Source organism: Agelaius tricolor, unplaced genomic scaffold (genome assembly GCF_023055355.1).
Source record: "Agelaius tricolor isolate 1412-34295 unplaced genomic scaffold, bAgeTri1.0.p SCAF_2, whole genome shotgun sequence".
Lineage (NCBI taxonomy): Eukaryota > Metazoa > Chordata > Aves > Passeriformes > Icteridae > Agelaius > Agelaius tricolor.
In genome coordinates this window covers 56012341-56030370 of record NW_027269262.1, presented here as the reverse complement: position 1 = coordinate 56030370, position 18030 = coordinate 56012341, and the positions used below count along the sequence as shown (strand labels likewise).

The 18030-nt window shown below is 39.5% G+C and overlaps 1 protein-coding gene across 2 annotated transcripts in view; it reads left to right on the top strand.

Annotated features, from left to right (window-relative positions):
• The first annotated feature begins 1565 nt into the window (after positions 1-1565).
• Positions 1566-18030, top strand: part of OPRK1 (opioid receptor kappa 1) — a 31861-nt gene continuing 15396 nt past the window's right edge. The window contains exons 1-3 of one of the 2 annotated variants that reach the window (XM_071419444.1): positions 1566-1860; positions 2359-2669; positions 15785-16137. In XM_071419444.1, coding sequence (XP_071275545.1) covers positions 2410-2669; positions 15785-16137 — 613 coding nt within the window. In that variant the 5' untranslated portion in view covers positions 1566-1860; positions 2359-2409. The remainder of the gene's footprint in view (positions 1861-2358; positions 2670-15784; positions 16138-18030) is intronic. The other variant, XM_071419437.1, reaches the window with a different exon arrangement.

The following is an 18030-nucleotide window of genomic DNA, read 5'->3' as shown; positions in this document are numbered from 1 at the left end:
AGTCTGCTATTTATCTTACTTTTTTGTATCATCTGTGCTGTAGATTTACTCAGAGCAATAATAAGTTTCCTTCCCCATATAGAAGTTTTGGACCCACCTGTAGCAATTGCAGAGTGACAAAATGATTGCTCATAAGTGCTAAATTATCAATGAGTGCTAAAACACTCATTTGCTATCTTAAATCTGTCCTGTATATTTTAGTTGCAGAATGTGGAAAATTCTGGGGAAGATAGTAATAAGAAGTTGAAAATCGCCAGTATAATTATTTATGAGAAGATACAGCAACAGTAGTTCCCTTCAGTACATGGGCAGGAGACCATGGATTGCAGAGGATAAAACCAGAATTGGAGTACAATTTATCTTAGGATCTACTTCATCTTCAAAAAAATGACTTCTTCTTAGGTTTGTGTCCCTGTCTCAGGGACATTTCTGTGACACATTTGTTATTTTGGATTTTTATCCATTGTCATTAAAAGTGTAACTTTAGACAGCTCTATACACAGGATCATGAGCAGTTACTGAAGTTATGGAGAAAACAGTGACCGCAGTAAAAACCATTATCACATTGGAACAAGCTTTTTCTTCTAAGAGAGGGGATTCTGTACCTTTTAAGCCTCCTACATGATTTCTCACTCAGCTGACATAATTTAGTCTCTTGATTATAGGTTTAGAAAAAAAAATTGGTTTAGAATAGAAAACTCAGTCATATCACAGACATTCAACAAGAGGAGCATGAAGTAAAGTTTCAAGATTGGAAAAGCTTGAAGGAAACCCACAGCCTCTCTCTTTCTCCAGAGTCTGGTTTTCCTGCTGCACACTTTGAGATGCAGCCAGTCTGGCTGTTTCCAGCCTCTTCCGAAGGAGTAGGAGTAACTCAGGCTCTGCCTCTTCTCTTCCAATTTGCCATTTAGAGAGAGTTCTGGTGGGGATTTCAAGGTCTGTATGCAAGTTAAAAGATACTTGGACACATATATTGGCGCCTTGCCAACTCCTGCTTGAGGGAGTATAATAGGGATAAGCTCTGAGGGATGTGATTTCTGTGCACACCACCTCCCTGTTTCTGGCTGCAGCTGGGAGAATAAAGTGCTACAGGGAATTCTGGGCTTCTCACATGGTGTGGGACAGCTTGAAAAAATCTGTACAGTAATTAGGGTGCCCCTCTTTTCTATGGTAGCCAGCTTCTGACTTAGGAGTTGCAGGTGCAAAGGATCAGGGGCACAGTTAACCAGTGAGAAATGTTTTGGACACACAGTTGTGAAGTCAAGGCATGAAAGAGCTGATGGACCAGGCAAGGCATCTAAACTTAAAATTCCCCTTTTATTCAGTGTCTACTAGTCTGAAATCCTGTGGGATTCAATAAGGCAAAGAGGATTATTTCTTGAGGCCTGGGAGTGCAAGGGAATTGAGGAAAGAAAACTTGGAAAAGTGTATTAAAATAAGCATTCATTCACAACAGAACTTATTTCTTGCTTTTCTTTTAATTTATCTGCATCTCAGTGTTTAGAAAGAAGTCATGTGAGCTTGTGAGCTGCGGGGACAGAGGCAGTGGAGAACGTGTGCATCAGTGCAGAGTGCTGCTGGAGCCCTGGCAGAGCGAGAGGGAGGCAGAGGGAGCCTGAGAGAGAAAAGGCGAAGTGGTGGGAGCTGGAACAGCAGCATCTGCTGCTGCTGCACGCTGCAGCTCATGCCTGGGAGCCGGCTCTGCTGCCAGCACGCCTCTCTGAGGGCGCAGGTGCCTCACATCCAAAAGTCCTAGGTGGTCAGTGGCACTTCCAGGAGCCAAGCAAGGCGGCTTTATTCTTTTCTTTTCCTGCCAAGAGCGCCTGTGTGAGGACTCCGCTTCTTTTCCTGGACTGAAAGGTATTTGTTGTCATTAATGTGGCTTTTCTATGAAAGCAGGTATGGGATCAGGAAAAAATAACTCAGGGCAGGGTGTTAAAGCAGATGTGCAGAGAGGTGGTGGGTTTCTCTGTCTCCTTCCCCTTTATAGCAGAGCTTAGGCAATGAGGAGCCCTTGTTAGGACAGAGTTTGACTTAAAATATGAAAGATGGGAAAGACAGGGTTAAAGTGTGGGGGTGGATCTGAGCTGTTCCCATCTGGCTTGCTTCACTATGCAACCTTTGAAAGTGGAGGAAAACTTTCCTTGTGCACTTGGAGAAGCAGCATTACATAGCAAGATGTAAAACTTGAAATAATTTAATATGGATGTGATTTGCTTAAATCTCTGCTTGGCAAATTACAGTTCCCATCACAGCGGAGCTCCCCTTAACACATACAAGTTTCAGAGGTCTTAATGTTCTGTGTCTGTAAAAATACTTCTCTTTCTTTCTTTCTTTCTCTCTCTTCCCTCTTTCCAGCACACTTGCCTCCTGTTGTGTGCACTCCTCGTGCTCTCGGACTGTGCCCCTATGGATGCCCCCATACAGATTTTCCGTGAGGAGCCAGACTCCACCTGCTCCCCAGGGCCCTGCCGGCCCCGCAGCACCAGCAGCAGCTGGCTCCCGGGCTGGGCAGACTATGACACCAATGCCACTGGGGGCTTTGGGGACGGCCAGCACAACCACACCAGCATCTCCCCCGCCATTCCCATCATCATCACTGCTGTCTACTCGGTGGTCTTCGTTGTGGGCTTGGTGGGAAACTCCCTGGTCATGTTTGTCATCATAAGGTAAGAGGTTTTGGGTACCGGTTGGAAGAGGCGCAAAAGACCGTCCCTAAGTTTGGCAGGGTGGGGGAGAGGGTGGATTGTGGAAGCCCTACGGTGAGGAACTGGAAAAAAAGCAACTGAAATGACCCAAAACTTGTCAGTCACAGTGGTTTGCCTGCACTTGTGTGTTAGAGAGAGAAAGGACGAGCTGGTTAAATGTGATAAGTCCTGCAGCCTGAGGGAAAGCGCTTTGTGCCTGGAGCTGTGTTCATTGGCTGCCCTCTAGGGATGAGATGCTGCTGGCATCCGAGGGAAAAAAGCTCGAGTGAAAGAAGGAAACTTGTACAACGCAGCTTTTATTTCCACTGTTAGGAGACCCTGAAGGACAGCTTATGTGTCCAGTCATGTGGACAATGATCCATCATTGCCTTGGCACTTAATGTTTTCCTTAACAAGGAGGGAAAGCCAGGAAATTATAAAAGATAAGCTTAATGTAAAGCAAGGGATGTTTTTTCTCTGTTTAGCAGTGTTTAACTCCAATTGTTGGTGTTGAATTGAAGAAAGTAGAGGAAGTGCTGAAATACCTTTTCCATTGTTTTCCAGGACAGAGGAGAAAGCTCTGTGTCTGTGTTAGTGAAGGTTTCAAACTAAACCACTTGGTGAAATGCACTGATATTTATGCTTGCACTTACACTTGTGTATTGGTGAATATTTTAGTTTGCACTGGGCTTCCTCTCTCTTTTTGTCATTTGCAATCTGTAGGCATGCTTGGACAGTGCTGTTTAGCAGGGTGATAATGAGCAGTACAGGGCACTGAAATCATGCAACTTCTTGGACTCTTTCTCCACAGCCTGTTTGAATTCTGATAAAGTTTCTAGGAAAAAATAATCCCAGAACTGTGGAGGTGCCATTGCTCCAATGAAATCAGCTTATAAATGGAAAAAAAAAAATTGAGGTATTGGAAGGGATTCTCTTTTGTAAGGGTCAAGCAATTGCAGAATGATGAAGTAACTGTCAGACTTGATACAAGGGGAAATTATGAGAACCAGTGAAGTTGTTGATAAAGTACTTCAAAAGATGAGTTATAATCAGGTGCATACTCTTGAATAATGAAAGTAAAATTCCATTTGCTAGTCAGTGCAATGAAAAGAGTTGCCTATGGTCAGTTTAGAAAAAGTGGTTGGCTCCAGTTTTGTGATGTTGTGATTTTTATACCCCTGTATGCCCTTTTGACCTTCATTCAGAGTAGAGATTTAATTTATTTTTGTATTTCTTCTTCAAGAAAAGAGACTCCATACTTGACAGTCACACAGCTGCAAAGGCGGAGATTTTCTAAGCCATCAGTCAGTAACAAAGACAGCTGATTAATTGGCCTGGGCACTGGAAATATCCCAAACTTAGTCCTAGAAGTTAGCATGTATGGATTATACTGGTGCACATATACTTGCTTTTTTCTCTCCTTCTGCTACCCTCTTAAGACTATTTTTGTAGGGCTCTAGATAGCTATTACTCTCTTTAATTCTAGTTCCTACATTAGCCTTTCCTTGAATTTTCTCTTGGCCCATCTCTCAATTACGAGGTAAAAAAATAAACAAATTTGACATAAAATAAAATAATGAAATAATAAAAAAATAAACAAATATCTGGGTTTGTTTTTTTTGGGGGGTGTTGTTTTTTTTTTCTTTGTTAGATTTCTCTCCTAGGTTTTCTGTGTGGCAAATGCTTTAAAGAATCATTAGCTGAAGTGCAGGCAAATACAAGCCAGCAGTTTTGAATTTTCTTATGGTCTTGAAATATTTCAAACATTTGTGCAAGAGGTTTATTTTCTTCATTTTTGTCCAAACCTCCCATGTCCCTCCATTTTTTCCTCACATATACTCTCTACATGAGTATATGTGAAGTATCTCAGGATGGATTTTAATGACCCATGAACAATGTACCCTGCAGTGATGTCCTTTTGTGAGGAAAGACAAGGTCTGTGGGAAGTTTGGGAAATAAGATGGTAAGGGAGAGGCAGATTCTGTCCCCCAGCCATCCCACAATAGCCCCCCTCCAGCTGCCACAAATCTAAAGTGGGATGGGGATACACTGAGGCTCTTTTTTACCTTCCAGCTGAGTACAGGCTTTGTCTGAGGCCCTTTGCTGCTGTTTCTCAACTCTGAATTCCAGGTCTGCTCTTCTCCTAACCCCCTCTAGACAGGCAGGCAAGGCAGGCACGACTCCTCTCCCTTTGCTCATTTAAATGTCTAACATTGTTAGAATAGTTCAGTTGGAGTTATTATAATAATCATCTAGCCCAACTGCCTGACACTCCAGGCCTGACACTGGGTCACGTTTTGGGTGACAAAAAAAAAAGTTCCTCCCTCTGTTCTGAGATTTTCAGTCAAAGTGTTGAAGTGTCGATGCTGTGGTAGATTTAGGAGACTCCAGAATGTTGAGATGCCTCAGAAACAGGCTCAAATTCAGCCACAGCCTGTGGTATAGGCAGGCCTTGGGCAATTCCTTGCTTTAATACCACTACAGGAGTGGTTTTGCTACTCCTGCATAAGGGCTGCTAAAGAAGCTCACGGACACCAGTGAGTCAGCATCTCAGCAGCTTGTGCATGGAGTGCTGGGTGAATGAAATCTCTTACAGGTCTGGTGGAGTGTTTTTCTGCTGAGAGGGAAAACTCAGAGTTTCCTCAGAGGAAAAAATAACAGGAGAATGCCACTTCAGTCACATGTACAAACTCCTGACAGAAAAGTAGGTGAGTTTGATACAGCTCCTGTGAGAAGACATTTGTGCTGAAGTCTGACTGAGAATGGTCCTTTAGTACAGTCTCAACACCATGGCCACTTAAAGCATTTCTCAGGAGACCTGGATTCTTCTCTTGGTTTTACTATCAAGTTTCAACACTTTTTCCTGTCATGATGAGTTCACTTCATGGTTTCCTCACATGTAAAATGGAAATGCTGACATTCACTGTCTTTAAACACACAGCAAAAGCCAAAGTCTAATCACTAAAGCTTATAACAGGGCAAGACCAGGTCTATTGTAAACACCCTGGGCTCCTCAGACACACAAAGAGTGATCATTTTTGATGTGCAGAAAAAGCTCTGTGCTGAGCAGACAGGGGACTGGCACTCTGTTCCTGCCCATGGCACTTGGCTCTCCCAGTGTGGGTGGTTTGCAGGATCTCTCCCCATGTCTGGATCAGCTGTGCACTGTCCCAGGGGGCTCTGCTCTCAGCTGGGTGGATGGACACTCCGTGCAAGCCACGGCACGTGGGGTGTAATGCTCTCCTGGGGCTGCTGCCTGTCCTGGGGAGAGAGTAAGAGAAAAAGAAGGCGTCACATTGCCTCTTGTACTGGTGGGAAACGTAGGCACTGTGTGAGAAGCACAGTCCTCCCCTATGGAGGAGGAGGGGAAGCATGAAATGGGTTTGCAGATACCTGGTAAAGTCATCTGACCTCACCTGAGGAAAGTCCTACAGCTGTGTGGTTCTTGGCATTAGCAGAACCTACCTCTACCCCAAACCTTTTCTTTTGAGATTAGCTTTTCCTCTGAAATGATATTTTTGGAAGCAAGTTGGCTGAAGGGGATAAAAAAACCTATTTGTATTTAGAAGCAAAAAGGCTTTTTTCTCCATTCTTCTTACCTCGTGACTTTTTTTCTTTAAAATTTAGGGCTGGCTGTAAGCAAAATCATAGTTTATTGTGACAGCTGCAGGGAAGAAAATCTCCTGACTAAAGTTACAGCTTTAACTAGGATTTGCACTTATCAAAACCATAAACATACTCTGAAAAAACCCTGGGAGATGCTCTCTCTTACCCTCTCCAGATACACCTTTTCTATGTATTTATCTTACCCTCATTGTTCCTGAAGTAATTTACTGAGACCAGCTGATATCAACAGGATCCCAAAGAGCCAATCCTGTATTCTTTTAAAATTATCTTTCGAGCTTCCAGTGAACTGAATAATTTTCTACATTCAAGAATTTTTAAGAAGAGGCTGTGTTACAGATATGTAGATTGATTCCTAAGGGAAAAGAGAAACCTTATCATTCTCTGCTTAGTCTAATGTTGAAGAAAATGTTTTACCACTGATATATTTTTGTTCTTATATTCATTGAACTGAACAGTATTTTACATAACGGGAAGAGTGTATTAAGAAATGTCATATAAAATTGACTCCTTTCCAGATTGTTTTTAAAATTTCTTCATCATTCATTCCAAACAAGAATGAAAATATTTTTTTTAAAAGTACACAACAATGAAATGGATTCAATACATTGGTTTAAATTAATAATAGATTTTGATACCATCAAAAGATCATTTGTTAAATTGCTTTAAATTATTGTCCTAATTTTATTAAATTATGTTTGGAAAGAATATTGTTCTGAAATGAAAATTTAAGCTCCAGAAGAGTTAACCTAAGTGAATTAGCTGTTCCCTATTGCTGGCAGCTTGCATGATTTCGTTCTTTTATGAAATCAAGACTTTGGCTGCTAAAGGCAGAGGGTGAACTGTACTATGTGAAGTTTAGGATTTTTAACCTTTCCTTTGCTAATCAAAAATCTGACAGCTTACTACTACCAGCAGAGAAGCATCAAATGGATTGATAGCAATTCATCACGGATTTCAAAGAGCATCTAGCCGTCCCTCACTGAATGGAGGTAATTTTGATCAGTTCTGCAGCGTTAGTTCAAACGTGACATAATTTCCATCACAACTTTGAAGAGTGATCATTACCAAAAGCTTTTACAGATGGCACAAAGAACAAGGCAACAGGAAACATGAAAGAGGACAGGCTTATAGAAGAGTATCGATAGTTTGAAAACACAGACCATTTAAACAAAATGTTACTATTTCTAATACTTTTAAAACCCAGCTAGACAGTGACCAAGTGAGACCTGGGATTTATAAGCTGACAACTTATAAGTCCAACTCATGGTCATGCTGTGATAACAAGAGCTGATACTGAAAATCTGCAGGGAGAGAGGAAAGTTTGAAAGGAATATTTACCACAGACAGTATTAAAGAGAGGCTATAGCTTATAGTGAATAATGTGTTTGGCTTCTGAAAAGTAATTTGGTATCCATCCAGACATTTCCGCTGGGCTAACAGCCAGGTAATCATTTAGTTCAGCGAAAGGCATAACTGGAATCAGTGTCTGGTAGCAAGATGAATTACAGAGAACCTTTTTCAACTGGAAGAAAGTGAAAACTTAGAAGAACTTTCCAGTTTGGCTGCTGGCAAGGCAGAAACCTTGAGATGACTTTCCTCTTGTCAGAGGGGAGAGCAGTGGGTAGGTAATTCGTGATCCTGGAGGAAGCACGGGGAGGGTGCACAGTGATGAGATGGTGTTGTGGGGCACAGACTGGCTTAGCCCTTCTGGTGAAATGGAAGAAGTGAGGGAAGAATGGGGACATTTCAGTTAGTTTTTTTTCTGAGAAAGGATTTTGAATTTGTTGTAAAAGGAAATTCTTAACTGGTTGATTTGGATTCCTGGGACACATTAAGGAGAAGGGAAGATAATCCTCCTGCCTTGCCTACTCTCACTGTCTAAACTGTGATTACTTTGTCCCTTTAAGTTAAATTCTCTGGAACAGATGGGTTCCCAAGAAGAGTTTTGATTCCAGTTATGTATTTCTTTCTGAAGAAAAAGCATCCAGCTATACTTAACTTCCAGGAAGTATACTTCATGTCTCCATTTTGGTCCCCTCATCTCTAAATATCTGATAATTCTCTCAAAGGGAGGAATCTGTGCTCTTCTCCTCAAGGAAGACTTTGTTCTTTGCTTATTGCTATCTTCTTTTGTGAATTTAGAGAGATATGAGGAAAAGGCATTAGGAATATAATTTTGTCTACAGACAGGCATGAGTGCACAAACTGGATTAGTTGTGGGGAAAGGGTGTATGCAGATGCAACAAGGATAATGGAAGAGGGATGTCTGACCATGCTGGCATTCCACAAAATGTTAAAATGATATAAATAAAGAATATGTAAAGGTGCACAGCACTTAAAACAAAAAGTACACAAAAATTAAATTGATTTAACATATTGGTTGAAATTAATACTAGATTTTGATAACACCAAAATATTACTTTTTTATTTGCTTTAAATTAGCATGGTTCTATTAGGAAGTTGTCATGCCAGGCTGTGAATTACCGTTGAAATATTTATTTCTCCCAAAGCCAGAGGGTTCAGCTCTCATTAAATTCACCTTCTAATTTCATGAAAGTTAAAATTAGTTTTAGGCAGTTTCCTGTTTTCAGTTTTGAGACATTATTTTTTGTGAAATCTCTGTGTTCTTTTCATGAGTATGATTATGAGAAGACAGTTTTCTTCAGTGTATGAATTTCTGCAAATTCATGGTAAGAAAGTGAGCCTTTGGGTCTTCTCTATTTCTTATACCAATCCACCTTGGTAACATGCAGCTGCTCATCTCTGCTCCAGAAGTCAGCAATGCATTAAGAGTGAATGTCTAGAGTTTCCAAATTTAGCTGTGCTGCATGTGAAGCCAAGAGGATTTTGCATTTCCTAAATGTATTGTTGGTAGTCCAGCCACTGTGGCTACTGTTGGGCAAAAGCCTCCTTGAGTAGTGACAGATGAGAAACTGCATGGTAGGATTAGTTCAGAAAATCTAGTCAATGCTCATTTAATGTTCACACTCAGAAAAGTTTTGTTTTACCATGCTGCTGGATGATGGACTGCATCAGGACTTGCTGTTAGACTCACCTTTCAGAATGGTTGGTTTATCAAAGTGGGCAGGAGAAGAATATTTTCACCATGGAAGCTATAAGCTCTGCTCTTCTGTTTACTGTAACTTAAAGTTTTCTGCATTTCACTTGAATCATCTCCTTCAGGAATGTGTGTATTCAGCTGGTCTGTGCTGTGGGATTCCCTGAGGCAGGTGAGGAAAACAGATACATGGGAGGAGTCCAGAGAAAGCCTCCCAGATGCCTCCTAAGAGGGACTGATGACCTCTCCCTGAGCTGGTTCATTACTGATATGTGCATTTGCTGTCTTACCACACAATCCTGTACTTGTTATAGAGCAAAGTCCCTTGTCTCCCATTAAACCTTATTATGGCAGTGTTGACCAGAGATTTGGGTCTCCACACCTTGGGGTGTGTAGTTGTCCTATAAAACACTCCCAGCTGTGTCAGTTGTTATTCATCCCTGTGGGAAAATGGAGACCAGGTGCATTGCTTTGGGAAGAAGAGAGATACCCATACCCCAAGACCCCTGAGTAAGTGGTTTCTGAGCTCTTTCCTTTTTTTCTGTCCTGCAGAAACATCTAGTAGAAGTAAACATTCAACAAACTGTTGTCTGCTTCCAACAAGGAAAGAAAGACCCTGAGAAAGAAATCTTTTCCTGGGGCTATTATCCCTGTGTCCTTGAGCAATTAGATTTGTTCTCCTTGCCAGGCAATCTCTGTCCTACTCAATTCCATTTCCCATAAAATCACGGGAAGCACTTTGCTAAAGGAGTTCAAGCCCTTAATTTAAAAAAAAAAAATTCTTCCAAGAAAAAAGAATAACAGGAAAGGTGGATGTTACCAGAGACAGAGATCCAATGTTCACTAGAGCAATGTATTTGTGACAAGTAAAAAGAATTAGAATGGTCTGTGTAACACCCTGGGAACCCCCCATGGCAGGACTGGTCACTGGGAAACATCTGCAGCAGCATGAAGTTTTTCAAGAGATAGAATCAGTTGCCTTACAAGGTCAGTATTCACCTCTACTTACCAATAGAGAGCAAAAAAATCTGTTACATAGTCTAAGCTAATTGTCCAGGCTCTTTCATAATGTTATTAGACATAATGGTTTTAGATAAAGTACCAATTTAGTGAAATTCTGCATTCTCACTGATTCATTTTGAGCTGCAGTGATTCACAGCACCTTGACCTCTGACCTCTCCTATCAAAGTCATGGAAGCAGAAATTTCACAGTATTTTTTTCCTACCATTTTACAGTTTCTTGCAAAAGAGGCTTTTGAGCTCACATAAAAATATTAAAAGCCTTTATCATAGAAGGAAAAAGATGAGTTCATTTTTGTTAAGTAGTGTGAATTTTCTTCCACATTGACCACTATATACATGGACTTGAACTAATTCAGAGCCTGGTTCTTTAGCTCAGGAAGAAAACCTTCCACATCCAATCTAAATCCACAAGATTAAATCTTGTTCAGGCTCTGTTTAGGGCTAGTGCAGGAAAGAAATGGTAGTGGAAAATTGTAAGCATTTTAACTATACCCTTTATCATTCACATAGATTATGCTGTCTGGGGGAAGAATAAAAGACAAATTTATGTTTTTCTTTTTTGAGCTGCTTTAAAATTGGTATCTTTAGATGTTTATTAGTAAAGAGAATTCCACTTTATGGTGTAATTTTGTAGACAACAATTTTATGTCCTAAAAGATTTGATTAAGACAGGCAACCATTAAATATGTGCAGTAACAAGGTTTTCCTTTATTTAAAGTGTCATCTGAGATCCTCTACTGCTAAAATGTGGCAAATTAAAATATGATAATGTCATATAACCCAATACAAACATGACAACTACAGCATGTTAATTTTTATATTCTTTAAATGACCTTAGCCTTCATTTCATATTGGCATAAGATTTTATATTGGATTATGAATATCCAAGAGAGAGCTGAGCCATCCTTATGACATGGTATGGGTTTGGAATAGATCCTCCTGGATTGTTTTCTGGTTTTTTCTTCCTGTTCTGACGCAGTATTACACTGACTATACTCAGAATATAGCCTTGAGATTTAGAGCTTTCCTGACTAAGCTTTTCAGCTGCTTGCTCTCCATATACTTCATTCAGAAGAACCTAGTGGAACAGAGCCTGCATCCTGCTGATAGGTGTTTTTGCAATTTGCTTTAGATGTGCTTTAGCTTTAATTTTCATTCTCTTACCCAGGTATCTGTGAAAAACCTGTGTTTGTTATTCCTTATTATTTTATGCTTTTGTACTTTCCCTCTGCAACTGAAGAAGTATATTTGCAGTATATTTGTTGTAGGATATTTGCTAGTTTTGCTCCCTTCCCCATCCCTCATTTCACACTGCAGGGAATATTTCATTACTTCATCCTATTACAGTTACATGAAAAAAGTTTGACCAGAGCCTCTTTCTCACCTTTTGTCAGCTTTTCTAATGTTATAGTGTGCTTTAGAATCACAATCCTCTCCTCTCTTTGAGATAATAACTTTAAGGGGCACCACTAGCAGATTTTTTTCTGAAAGCACACCAGATCCTTAGTAGCATGTTTCCCTCTTCTGTTAGCACAATTTCATTGATAGCGTAGGCTGAAGGTGTGATTTCTTCTTATTTATTGTCTTAAAAGCTTGTCTTAAAAGCATGTTCTATTCCAGAGGGAAAAGAACAGTAATGATGAGTTGACTGAGAAACACAGGGAAAATTTCTAGGGGTCAGTCTATATTCAGTCTCAAAGAACTTTCTGGTTTTGGAAAGTGAATAATGCCTGATAGCTTTGAGAATTTTACTTTTGATATGTAAGTAGACATAATTTAGACATTTGCTCCTTAAAAATTTCATCACATACCCATAAAAAAAAAGCATCCATATGAAGGTGTTGTGTTTCATTTTGACTGTTTTTCTGCTGTTTGATATATCTTCTAGTTTTAAGTTTACAGAGGCTTGAGGCCTGCTTATAGCTTTACAAGCAGTCTTGAGATCCACCAGCTTAAGTGATCAGAGTTTTTATCTGCTGCTTGATATTAGATTCTAGCACCTGGTTTAAAAGAGGGACTTTCCACTCCTATGTAGTATTAGAAATGTTGCCATTCTCTTAAGAAGTCCTTGTATCTAACAAACCATTTTTTAGACATGGGATTTCCCATGAGCAGTTTATACAGCCATGGTTTATAAATATTGTAATAGTCTTTGAAACTTGTACCTCAGACACTAAGAAAATGCCATTAATTGCTACTGAGGCACTTATGCTGTAATTATGTTCAGATTTACCCTATCTGTCCTGCTAAACTAACTAAAGCAGATAGAAATATTTTTGCTTAAATGAATTTAGATATTTGATCAAGAATTTTAATTCTGCAAAGGAAGACAAGATTCCCTTACACAATCACTGTTTTGACCTTGTTCAACTGAGTGGAGAGTATGGTGAGATTACTCCAGACCACAAAATATTATTTCCTTCTATGTTTTGGTGCAATAGAATGAGTTGCAGGAAAGCAGGCAAATCCCTTATCTTATGAACTTTATCAGGGTCTGCTTGAAAGGGTCTGACAGCAACAGCAGTCACTCTGTTACCTAATCTGGACATTTGATTAAACCTGCAAGCACATATCTTCAGAGGCATGTAGGCATTTAATAATTTTCAGGTGTTTAATTAAAAACATTCAAGGAGTTTGGATGATTGAGTCCAGATTCTCAAATGCATTTCTGAATTTTCTAAGCTTCTAAATGAATGTATGACTTTATCTATAGCGCCTAATAATTTTAAAGGCCAATACCACATTTATACACAGGCCAATGTTTCCAGGCAAAAGTAATCAAGCTCTTTACTAGCCCAGTTTTACAGCACTTTGCTTTTTTCCACTTAGTCTAGGGAGGAGAAAAAGGGTAAAGGGTACTGGGAAAATATGGCATATAGAGTTGTAATGGCACACACATAAAATAATTAAATTAAGGTTGCAAGGAACGGGAAATATGAGATATAAAGACTTTGAGATATTTGCTTTTCCAAGGCTAATAAAATCTTAGATATTTTCTCCCAGTTTTCTGATTTTCTTAAAGAAAAGAAAGGTCAAGCTAATTCCTCTATACTTTTTGAATGCAAACTTTCCCTATCCAAACCCTTGGCGAAGTTTTTAAAGATCTACAGATAAAATGATTCAGGAGAATGATTACTTGTGTCACCTCTGCTTATCAAAGGTCATTGCATTTCTTATGAATGTTCCTGTGTTAAGTATAGTAACTTATATTTGACTGAAGCAAACTCTGTGTAAACTCAGCAGACCTTGATTTGCAGGCATCAGTGGATGGAAAAATTACTCCTTTCTTTTTCCCCATAATAATCACCTTAGCTGTTAAGAAACAGCTGTCGTTGTTTCTAAGCTGAATTTGTCTCTCTTAAGAGTTTTATGTATTTTTTCTTGTTATGCTTTTCTGTGTAGTCTGAAAAAACTCTTCAGTACCTGCTATTTTCTCCCTGTGAAGTTCTTCAGACACTGTAATCAAGTCACCTCTTGGTGTTCTTTTTGATAAACTAAATGTGCTCAGATTTTAAGTCAGTCAAAGAATTTTCTCCAGTCCCTCCAGTCCCATTATGCAACCATTCCAGCTTTCCACAGTCTCTTTATTGCAATATGAACAAGACAGCAATTCCAAATATCATTAGGGATGTCCGTAGAAGTAAAATTGTCCTTCTACTATTCTATTTAATTTAATGGAAATTAGTCCATTTAAGCAGAGAGTTTTGAGTGTTTAGTGAACTTTTTTTGGTCTTTCAGCTGAGATACACTTGAAGATAATGTTTTTCTTTTCTTCTTTTTTTTTTTTTTAACCAGGAGGGAAGTTATTTGTCTGATAATATGTCCTGTATTTGCTTTTCTCTAGTTGTAAGGACTCATATTTTTGTTTGAACAATGCCTTAAGTGCTATAATGTGACCTACAGGACAAAATTCCTCCTCTCCTGGAGGGTCTGTTGAGGAGATTGATCTAGTGGGAGAAGCCCATCTCTGACTGATGGTTCAGTATGTGGGTGAGAATCTTCCCTTGCAGATTTTTTCCCCTTTGTTTCAAACCACCATTTGTCTTTATTTCCTCAATAAGTCTTGATTAGAATGTTTTAGAAGAACCAATGCTATTTCTAACATTTCATATTGGTCCTAAAATGAAATTCCTGCCCATATTTTTTGGACAGCTAATTTACATACTGGGCACAATTTGACAGCACTGCCTAATTTCTTTTTAAAATAGTTTTTTATTTGACACATCAAAGTTTTGAAGGCAAATAGACACATTGTGCTATGCGTTTGTTGACTAAAGTGGTTAAATCTTATATTTCCACAGTAAATTATTTGTGACATATAGCAAAATGTGGCTATGTGTGTTTCTATGTGTGTTTCTATGTGTGTTACATGTGCACTTCTAGTTTGGACACACACCCAAAATATGGGACTGAAGCAGTTTTGAGAAAGAAAATCTCATTAAATCCAATGGTAAATTAACAGCAAGGAGCAAACACAACTATTGAGGAGAAGCACAGGAGTGATAAGTAAATTTCCATGTCAGTAGGCTCTCCATCATCCTTTGTACCCATCACAGAGAAGGAAGCAGTCTTCCACAGGCTGTCTCCCAAAACTGTCATTGGGGTCAAACAAAGCAGGGTGTCATCTCAAAAAACAGATGCTATTATTCTATGTAGGCTGAGGTTCCTACCAAGGGCTTACTTTTGGTGAAATTAAAGAATGCAGGAAAAAATACTGCTATGACAGTTTTTTTCCCACTGTGGTATCCTACCTAAACAATAGTCATCTTTTACATTATCAGTCATAAAAGAGAGGCCTGGGAAAAGCTGGTGATGAGAAAGGAGAAGAAATTGGCAAGGAAGGAACAAGGAAGGTAAATGACTAAAATTGTATCAGCTGGCATTGTATTCATTGAATTCAAGCAAGACAAACTATCATACAAGAAGCAAACTGGCTCAGCAAACATAGCAATTAACTTGTTTTCTTACTGGAGAATGGCATAACAGTTTATTCCACAAACCAAACCCAGAAATCTCACAGTCACTGACGGATAGCTATAAGAAAAGGAAATAAAAACCATTTTGATCACTTCCAAATTTAACAGAGATTTTTTCTTGCAGCGGGATTTGAGGAAATAGAATTGAAATTTGTCTGATTAGATTAAATGTATTCATATACCTGTTTTGCATGTGGTAAACAGCTCTAACTGCTAACATGGGTGTTGTGAGATTGAATAAAATGTGTTCACTTTTATCCCAAGGGTCTTGCATTTGTGTGCATTTCTATCACAGATGAGAAAAGACTGAAAAAAACCCAACTATGGCAAAGCCTGACTGATGAACTGTTACATATCTGAATGGAAATAATCCTATCTTATAGTAATAAAGCCTTACTTTTTTTGTTCTGCAGGTACACAAAGATGAAGACAGCGACCAACATCTACATCTTCAACCTGGCTATGGCAGATGCACTTGTTACCACAACCATGCCTTTCCAAAGCACCGAGTACCTGATGAACTCCTGGCCCTTTGGTGATGTGCTGTGTAAAATAGTGATTTCTATTGACTATTACAACATGTTTACCAGCATTTTCACACTCACCATGATGAGTGTTGATCGATACATTGCTGTGTGTCACCCTGTGAAGGCTCTGGACTTTCGTACACCTCTCAAAGCAAAGATAATCAACATCTGTATCTGGCTGCTGTCCTCATCTGTTGGAATATCAGCAATAGTTCTTGGAGGCACCAAAGTCAGGGAAGGTGAGTGCAAGCATTCAAAATTCAGTCTTTTTATTTCTCAACTGACAATAAATTGTAGGTTCAAATATTGATCAAACCTTACTTATTCCTTCTTCAAAATTACACCTAAATTCCTGACATCTTGAAATATATAGTAGAACATCACAGTAAAACATATAAATCATTTAAGCTCAGATGCCCACACCAAATAAAAGAACAAAATGCACTTTGAAGCACTGCCTGTACTGGAATGAGACCATCAAAAACTATAAGCAGACATCAGGGGAAAATTATCAGGAGTTTAATTACAATGGGCAAATCTAGAATCAGTTTAGGTTGAAACTTGAAACGTGGGCTTAAGGTTCATTTTGTAGATGTTGTGAGAGTAGTTCTGATAAGTCCCAAGAGCAGAAACTAGAATTCTTGGGAATTTATTATCACCAGCCATTTCACAGAATTTGAGGGCAAAGAAAGAAAAAGAAAGTAGGAAAGGAAAAGTCAGTTGCAGGAGAGAGAAAATTAAGGTAAATTATATATGACAATATCTCAAGATCATATTTAAAAAAGGATGGGAATTTATATGGAATCCTGGAAAAGCTGAGAACAAGGATTGTCACAGGAAATGGAAATTCAAGCTATGGTAGGGAAACAGCCACAAGAACACAAAGTCAATGAAAACTGTATGCAGACCATGTATAGGCTTTGCTTGAAATGCCTGTTCCATGAATGATTGTGGATTTAGCCCCTATAGCTCCTGACTCATTACCCTGCTATGGGGTTAGTCTGATTTCGGGATCTTCCTTGAGCAGGAAGGGAGAGAAGCATTTTCTCACACATGTGCTCCATACCCACCGGTGTAAGTGCAGTGCAGGGGCATCTCGGGGTCTTCATAAACATGGAGACTTCTAACGGTGTCCTTGGTTTGGGGTCATCCCATTACTGGATGGCTGGATAAAATACAGGCATTTATTTGGTAGGAGCCTTGTTTGAGATGTAAACAACCTTTTGAAAAATTATTCATAATTTCCTGCACTGTCAACCTTTTCTATTTAGAAAGGTTTCATTCCTCTTGAGACAAATGCTTACCTAAGGGCACTGTTTCATCTGGCAGACAATAAATGCAGGATGTTAAGCTGTTTGACATAGACCAACGTGAAAAATCATTTCAGTAACAGCTGCTCAAGGGCTGATAGATTTGGCTGAAGACATATAGATTTTGTTCTTGCTGTTAGTCTTCTGTTACAGAGGTGACAGAGAAGTCCTCTGGAAGCTCTTCTTTCAGTGCTTTTGGGGATCACGTGTCTTGGTCTGCAGTGCTGTAGCTCTTCTCCCCAGTAAAGTTTTGACAAGCTCTATAAAACAAGGTCTGCCTGGGGAAACATTAACTTCAGGCGTGTTTGGAAGAATGTCTTGCTACATATGAGATCTTGGAAGGCCATGGGACACTGGCTCAGGCAGGTGTTTTGTTGGAGCCTGCTCAACTAACAGAATATTCCTGTCATTCAGTGTCAGCAGCAGGTTTAGATCAAGGGGCTCCTCTGAGGCCAGTAATGATTTAATGCCTTTTCCACGCCGTGTAGAAGGCAGCCCTTTTTTATAACTTATGAAGCAGAGGCTGGTAATACAGAACACAGCTGGGCTAAATGAGGTTGGAAATATTGGCAGCTGCTTGTCAGCTGCTACTGTTCCTCCCTGCTTGTCTGATCTAAGGTCTCTCTTGAGCATTTAGTGTCAATTACCTTGTCTGGTGTGCTCATGAATTGCTCTGATAAATGCTGAAGTGGAAAAGCGAGGATGCTCCCCGTGCCTGACAGCTGGAGCTCGGGCCTGAAACTTTATGTCATGTTGGTTAAAACAGTTGTTGTTTACATGCTTCAGGGCCTCTGTTGAGTTCACATTTAAGCAACAACTGAA